The sequence below is a fragment of the Protobothrops mucrosquamatus genome, unplaced genomic scaffold, assembly GCF_001527695.2.
Source record: "Protobothrops mucrosquamatus isolate PMUCROS unplaced genomic scaffold, P.Mucros_1.0 scaffold7866, whole genome shotgun sequence".
Taxonomy (NCBI): domain Eukaryota; kingdom Metazoa; phylum Chordata; class Lepidosauria; order Squamata; family Viperidae; genus Protobothrops; species Protobothrops mucrosquamatus.
Window position 1 is genome coordinate 1 of NW_015393665.1, and position 8,485 is coordinate 8,485.

General features: G+C 42.0%; 1 protein-coding gene across 1 annotated transcript; it reads left to right on the forward strand.

The window, feature by feature from the left end:
- Window positions 1-4,664: 4,664 nt before the first annotated feature.
- On the forward strand, window positions 4,665-6,849 carry LOC107300663 (coagulation factor VIII-like; the record flags this gene model as incomplete). The annotated part of the gene is made up of 5 exons (XM_015829969.1): window positions 4,665-4,745; window positions 5,402-5,524; window positions 5,726-5,948; window positions 6,606-6,664; window positions 6,836-6,849. Coding segments are annotated over 5 exons (500 nt in total), but the record flags the coding sequence as incomplete, so codon positions are not given.
- Between the last annotated feature and the right edge of the window lie 1,636 nt (window positions 6,850-8,485).

Below are 8,485 nucleotides of genomic sequence, written 5' to 3' on the forward strand. Positions count from 1 at the left end.
AGTAAAGTTGGAAGGGAACTTGAAGGTCATCTAGTCCAACCCCCTGCTCAGGCAGGAAACCCTATACCATTTCGGACAAATGGCTGTCCAGTCTCTTCTTAAAAACTTCCAGTGTTGGAGCATTCACCGCTTCTGGAGGCAGGTTGTTCCACTGGTTAATTGTTCTCACTGTCAGGAAGTTTCTCCTTAGTTCTAGATTATAAAATGAGTAATTAAATTAAAGAGAACTAAGGGATAGCTGTTCTTTGAGAAGAGGGGTGAGAAATCAACCTATAAAATGCTATAAAATACTGGAAGTTTTTAAGAAGAGACTGGACAGCCATTTGTTTGAAGTGGTATAGGGTTTCCTGCCTGAGCAGGGGGTTGGACTAAATGACCTCCAAGGTCCCTTCCAACTATTATTGTTGTTGTTGTTGTTGTTGTTATTATTATTATTATTATTATTATTATTATCTTTTATTCATTAAACATGAACCTCAGTCAACTGAACATTCAAATTGGCTGGCGCTGATGGTTGACACGGGTTGCTACCAGCATCCTAGGTATCAACCAGGTACCTCCTTAAAATGTAAGATGTTCCGAGTAGCGCAGTTTTTTGTAACATTGCTGGAGTTATTGCAGGAAGCTGCAGTAATGTTACAATAGTAGTAGTAGTAGTAGTAGTAGTAGTAGTAGTTGTTATTATAAAAGGATAATAGCTTTGGACCAACTGAAATACTACCCAAACATTGAAGAAGTATTATTTATTATATTGAATCCAGGTAGTCCTCAACTTATAACAGTTCTTTTAGTGACCGTTCGAAGTTACAACAGCATTGAAAAAAGTGACTTATGACGGTTTTTCACACTTACATCCGTTGCAGCAGCTCCAGGGTCACCTGATCAAAATTCAGACACTTGGCAACTAACTCGTATTTATGACGGTCGCAGCGTCCCGGGGTCACGTGATCCCCTTTTGCGATCTTCTGACGAGCAAAGTCAATGGGGGAAGCCAGATTCACTTCACAACCGTGTCACTAACTTAATAACTGCAGCGATTCACTTAACAACTGTGGCCAGAAAGGTCATAAAATGGGGGCAAAACTCACTTAAGAATTGTCTCACTTAGCAGAAATTTTGGGCTCCGTTGCGGTCATCCCTGCACAACAACATCAATGCCTTCTGCAGCACGGTGGAAAAGAGATAGCATGATGTAGCTGCAGAAAAAGGGAAACTATTATTTAAGAAAACAGATAATTTTATGGCATCACTGCAAACCATGGTCCTCTTTTCCCAAGAAACATTGCAAGACTTTTCTCCAACAGATTGTCCCCAAACTGCCAAGGGCTTTCTCCTCCAGGGCTCAGTTCTTCTTCTCCCCAAAGGTCACACTGTTCCATTTCCTAGCCAGCGAAGACCCAATTGTGATGGAGAGCTGGAGCACAATGGCATGCAATGTTATTTCTGGCCTCGGACACGGAATTTTGCAGACCGACGACACCAAGTCCTGCCAAATGTTCCAATCCCCCCCCTCCAAATGTTCTCTCTTTGCCATTTGGCTTTTTCTAAGATGACTACTTTTTTTTTAACTTTGTAAAGTCTTAAGTGGGCGCTTTGAGATCTGTCCTCCTTCATCCTTGTTCTTTTGACTCTGGTCTACCTTTCTCGTGATGCTCTTGTGGTGCTGCTCAAATTAAACGTGGCCTTGTTCCTAAATGCTCAAACGAGGAGATCCTTTTGTTTCATGCAGGACTACATCTTCTGGGGTGGGGAGGAAGGCAGGCAGTAGAGTTTACTTCTAAGATACCTGGACTGATTTTTTTTCCCCTCCCCATTCAATTGGGTTGAATAGCCAACATTCCAGAAGACAGGCTTAAGATACAGAAGGATTTGGACAGACTTGAACACTGGGCACTATCTAGCAAAATGAAATTCAATGGTGAAAAAAGCAAGGATCTACATTTAGGCAAGAAAAACCAAATGCACAAGTACAGCATAGGCGGCACCTTGCTCAATAGTAGTAACTGTGAGAGGGACCTCGGAGTCCTAGTAGACAATCACCTAAATATGAGCCAGCCGTGTGCGGCAGCTGCCAAAAAGGCCAACACAGTGCTAGGCTGCATTAACAGAGGGATAGAATCAAGATCACATGAAGAGTTAATACCACTTTACAATGCCTTGGTAAGGCCACACTTGGAATACTGCATCCAGTTTTGGTCACCGTGATGTAAAAAAGATGTTGAGATTCTAGAAAGAGTACAGAGAAGAGCAACAAAGATGATTAGGGGACTGGAGGCTAAAACATAACAAGGAACGGTTGCTGGAATTGGACATGTCTAGTTTAATGAAGAGAAGGACGAGGGGGGACATGATAGCAGGGTTCCAATATCTCAGGGGCTGCCCCAAAGAAGAGGGAGTCAAGCTCTTCTCCAAAGTGCCTGAAGGCAGGATAAGAAGCAACGGATGGAAACTAATCAAGGAGAGAAGCAACCTAGAACTAAGGAGAAACTTCCTGACAGTTAGAACAATTAACCAGTGGAACAACCTGCCTTCAGAAGCAGTGAATGCTCCAACCCTGGAAGTTTTTAAGAAGAGACTGGACAGCCATTTGTCCAAAATGGTATAGGCAGGCCTTCTCAGAAGTGGTCTGTCCTTGCCCTCTTTCTTCAGAGGAAGTGACTGGCCCAAAGACACCTAGCTGAGGCAGAACTAGAACTCAAAGTCTTTTGGTTTCTAACCTGATGCCTTAACCACTACACCAAACTGGTTCTCCCTGCACTGAAATGAACATCAAAAGCCACGGCTCTCTTTGATTTGTTTTGCAGTTGCTCCTAGCGCCCGGATTTCCTTGGCTGGTCTGAGTCATCCTAGAGAGAAACTCTTGGAAACCTGCCTGCTGGCCAAGTCTGTTCTTAGCAGGCATGGATGTCTGACCTCTGATAGCTGGTGCCCTCCAAAGTTTCCAGCACTAGTAGTAACAAGGTAGTCAGGCTAGGCTCTGTTATCTGCTTCCCTCATACATGCACTCCCGTGTAAAACATATGCTGGAAAGCAGAGCGTGATGAAATCCTACCTCAACTTTGGAGAAATGTTAGAAAGTATATTTTTAAAAGTATCAATAAAAGAGAAGATTTGTAGCCCAGGGTTGAAATGAGAGTTCCTTGGTGCTCTCGGAGGAGGAGGAGGAGGAGGAGGAGGAGGAGGAGGAGGAGGAGGATTGTGGGTTCCTTGGTACTCTCTGAGCTTGGTGGTTTTCTTGCAGACATTTTATTATCCAAACTAAGTAACATCATTATTGCTAGAAGGCAGTGGGGTTTGTGGAGAGGAGGAGGAGGAGGAGGAGGAGGAGGAGGAGNGGAGGAGGAGGAGGAGGAGGAGGAGGAGGAGGAAAGGGAGGATAATTGTGGGGTCCTAGGTGCTCTCTGATCTCGGTTGTTTTCTTGCAGACATTTCATTATCCAAACTAGGTAACATCATCAATGCTAGAAGGGAGTGGGGTTTATGGAGGAGGAGGAGGAGGAGGAGGAGGAGGAGGAGGAGAATAATTATGGGGTCCTTGGTGCTCTCTGATCATGGTTGTTTTCTTGCAGACATTTCATTACCCAACTAGATAACATTATCAGTGCTAGTAAGGAATGGGGTTTACTCTCTGTTTATATTCTAGTGGCTTGCCCTGTCAATGTTGGTGGGAGTGGTCTTGGAGGGCTGCTTACTGTTTGCTTGTTTGGAAGTTCCTTGATTGGGGTGTTGTTTACTTGAATGTCAGTCTGATGTTAATCTTGGAGTTAATCTCTGCTCATCTGGGTGCTGATTGCTGATGGGGAGTTTTCATCAAGTCTTCTGACTACTAGTTGCGTAATTACCTAGTCTGGGTAATGAAACGTCTTCAAGAAAACAACGAAGCTCAGAGAGCACAAAAAAACACCCTCATTAAAAAAATGTATTTGGCTGAAGTGATTCACCTGGTCATCGGCCCTTGGCGTGGAACGCTCAGAACCATGCCCCTGAAACAGTCAGGGTTCTTGAGGCAATGGGACAAATGGACTGGAGATTACAGGGGAGATAAAAGGAGAGCCCTCAAAACTGGAATATTTTGCTAAATGCCCCAATAGTATCGACAGAGCGTGGTTGCAAAACCTATTTGCAAGTCCTAAATTTGAGATATCCTATATTTGCACCTCACTGCAGGTAGTGGCACCTAGCTGACCTGGGCTAGTTTTAGAAAAATAAATCTGGAATCAGCCTTGTTAGTTCTTGAATCAAACACCCGTGAATCTGGATGAAGTGGAGGCAAGGAAGCAGCCCAGAAGACAGCAAAATATTTCCCTATCATTGCCAGGAAAACTGCAGGATTGTGACCATGGAGCAGAAAGCAGACAAAACAATATGAAAGAGATGTTGCTTTGATACAACTTTGTGCTGCACATCACATTTCTCATTTTTCTCTTTCCAGTCTTTTCAACCCTCCCCAACCTGGTATACCCCCTCCCCACACATACACACACACACACTCCAAGCCTGGGGCCATTTTGTCCTGGTGGGTGAGGATTATTGGAGTTGAAGTCCTCCTAACCCTGCTGATCAACAATGCAGGATTTGAAAATGCAGACACCAGCCTTTTTGAACTCAACTTTCTTCTTTGACTAACTCTTTTTAATTTCTTAGGTTGTCTTCTTCCACCCCAGGCCCTCAATATAAGAAGGCAATTTATCTGGAATATACAGATTCTACATTCAGAGAAGTAAAACCGAAGCCTGCTTGGATGGGTAAGCTAAGGAGTCTTTTTTACTTATAAGATTGGTACCCTTCTCAGCAAAATTCGGGAGTCTTTAATGGAGTTATTCCTGCACTGAAAAATGTCTCGGGTGGATTGACTGCTGTAATACGGAGTCCACACAACTATCTTAGAAGACTGTTCAGGAGCTAGAATTGGTGCAAAATACATTATCTTATTTACTAACTGGGAAGAGGTAGGCAGAACGTCTTGATAATTGTTAGTGAAACAGCTACAGTAGGTTCAGCTTTATTTACCAGTGTGTTTTCACACATTAAAAACAATGAAATAACAAACAACAAATCCGCTCCATTTATAATGCATATTTGCTTACCAACATTGGTAGTTAAACGATCAAGAGAAGGGTGGAAGATCACGTTTGCCTTGTTTATCTAGGTTTATAAATGGAAACACACTAGGTATGTACTTGAGGAAGATTTATTACAGGAGAAGAGGATCAAAGAGCAGGTGATGTAACAGTAGTCATGAGCCTGTGATTGTGGTGGGTGCATCGAACAAAAGTTTCAAATATTTGCAAATAAAGAAAGAACTGCTCACTTTCACCCAAAGAAATTCAAACTTATCCTTGGAATTGTTACTGCTCAACTTAAGGGTTGAGCCTGTACCCATTTTTCTTCTTTTCATTAGGTCTTTTGGGCCCCATCGTCCAAGCCGAAGTCTATGACAAGGTGGTTGTGACCTTTAAGAATATGGCTTCCCGTCCCTTCAATATCCATGCTAAAGGAGTATCTTATTGGAAATCTTCTGAAGGTGAGAGTGTCAGCCCTACTGTCCATCTTGCAGGCTCTTCAAATTATTTCCAAAGCTTGCTAAACTCAAGAACCAGCGCAAAGAGTACAATCAGCTTCAGCGTTTGGATCTAGCGACAGTGTAGCTTGGATGGTTTGGGCTTAGTGTGTTGTGTGACCTCAACCTTCATAGTCATTGATGACAGTGCTTATGTGTTTTCAGGGGCAGGCTATGATGATTGGACCAGCCAGCTAGAGAAAAAAGATGATGCTGTAGAACCTGATCACACTCATGTCTATGTGTGGGAGATCTTAGAAGATCAAGGGCCAACTGGATCGGATACACACTGCTTAACTTATGCCTACTCCTCTCATGTGGACAGCGTCAGGGATATTAACTCTGGATTGATTGGACCACTGCTGGTCTGTAAGCCAGGTAAGATCAGGTGGTAGAAGTAGAACCATCCTCTTGAGAACTTCTTATCCACACTCCAGGTTTTTTTTTTTCAGATTCATAAGGACCTGCTAGCATTCTTTCAGTATTCTTTGTGATTTTAGTCCATATATTCATACCAGATTCACTTGCAGATCCAGTGTGGGTATTTTAAAAATCTTGTTTATGCTTTTTCTACTAGAAAAGCGAGATAGCTGTGCAGTCTTTTGTATGATATTCCAAATATGCTCCTATCATAACACCTGGCATTTAGGCAGCATTTTTCTGAAACATTCCAGTTGAATCCCATATATTATCTCAGTAAAATATCCGCATGCCTGATTTGGTTATAACAGCACTACGAAATTAGAAAAAAATATCTCTATTGCACAGGTGTTATGATAGGAGCAAAGAATGTGTCAGGACTGAGAAATAGAAGGTGATTTAAAACTACTCCATGAACTCGTACAGTAAGTCCTTCCAACGCCTAGCTACCTGAGTATAACATGGATGATCATTCAGATGATATAGTAGACAATTCAGACATTTCAGGATTCCTGTTTTGCTCCAGTTTAGAAAATTGTCATCTGCTTAACATCTGTAGGAAGTCTTTCTGCCATTTTGTTTTGATGGTTCTATGGAGTTTCTCCTCTGCAGGAGCGTTGATGAGTATAAAATCCGGGGGCAAAATACAAGAATTTGTGCTGCTGTTTTCTGTATTTGATGAAGGTAAGAGAAGAATGGGGAGGGAAGAGAGAAAGGGGCATGGTTGTGCTCGCCTTGTACGTGTGTCTTTATTCTGTTGAATAAAATCATCGGCAGTCAATACACCTTTCCGTAGGATTTAAGCTTTGCTTGTTCCTAATGGGTTTAATTCTTCATGTCCAACCAATGTTCTAGATTACACCCCTTGATTATTTGCACACTGTGCTATCTAATTTAGCCAATTCCAAGAGAATTCATTTTTATTTTTGTTTAGTTTGGCTTGTAGACTACATAAGGGGGCAGAACTGGACCGAAAGACAGGATACAAATTACATGATTACGGTCAAATTGTCCTGAGGACTAGGTTGTCTTCCCAAATAATCTCCTCTGCAGCAGTAGGAAACTGATTATAGGTTCCACCTGAAAACGTTTAGCCTCAATGTCTAATTCTGCTTTTCCTATAATGGGCCTGTAGGACTGAAACAGTGGATAAGGGTGGGCTCTTTTCTTGATGATTTGGAGTTCCTTGAATTAAACTCTACCACTTGCATCCTTTTCTCTCTCTCTTCAACGTCTCCATCAGACAAAAGCTGGTACTCTCATTCTCACATCAGAGGAAACTCAAAGTCTCCGTTGACTCAGCATCAATTTCACACCATCAATGGGTTCATTCATTCTTCTCTGCCTGGTAAGAGTGTGGCAAAAAAGGACAGCACTTTTTATGAAACATGTCAACTAACACATGACATTGGAGATAGGATGTAGGATAGGATATAGGATGTTAGGCAGCTAGGTTAACATGCAAGCAGCCCAGGTTCGAATCTCAGAAAGTTGTGGCTAGCTGATGAGAGCTAAATAGCTCGAAATAGCTATACTAGTCTCCCTTTAACTCTTTGTTGGCAAAATCTAAATTTAACACAAAATAGTTTGTCGCAGTAGTGTCTGCCTGTATGATAAAAAACGCTCCTAGATTGGGGCTAAAAGCAATAAGTAGATTGCTTTGTAGACCGGGTGTTCTGATAGACCGGCTGTCAAAATAGTGGTGTTTAGGGAGAAATATATAAAGATGAAAATGTGGTATATCTCTCTTTCTCAGAACTTGAAAAGTTTCTTGGTCTTTGTCTGTCTGGTGTAACTGTCTCCCAGAAACTAAAGGAAGACTTCTCTGGGATCTATCAAAGAACCACCCAGATCATGTCACTCAATAATGAAAAAACTGAATGAACTAGAAGTGGAATGAATGAATAACTAATAAGGAAAGAAGACTCTCTCAAAGTTGCTTTCCATTCTTCATTTTTGTGTCTGTCGAGTTTAGTTTATTACTCTGGAACATTTATTTTTAAAACTATGCCCAAAGTATGCATTCATTTATATTTCTCCCAACACACATATTTTTCATTTGTAACTACATTTGCCCTAACATAATGCATTTTGCTACACGATTTCTATGAATTATATGCATGGCTTCCCAATATATTTATATCACTATTGGTTGTCATTATTATACAGTATTAGCCAATTGCAGGGCAGAATTCTGTGAAGGGCAAGCTTTGAATGCTAATTTGAATTTCAGATTCCTTCCTTGGTTTGAAAACACAAAGTTGGAATTTTCCACTCCTGCATCTCAACCACACTTTGTCTTGAGCCATCTTGCCAACAAGGTTGTCCTTTTCCCTACCTGCAGATCTCAAGCTGTGTGAGAAGAGGCCTGTCTATTGGTATGTCATTGGCCTGGGCACCAGGTCTGAAATCCACTCCATATTTTTTGAGGGTCACAGTTTTTTGGTGAGAGAACATCGGCACGCCACTCTGGACATCTCCCCCGCCGTTTTCCTCACTGCCGAG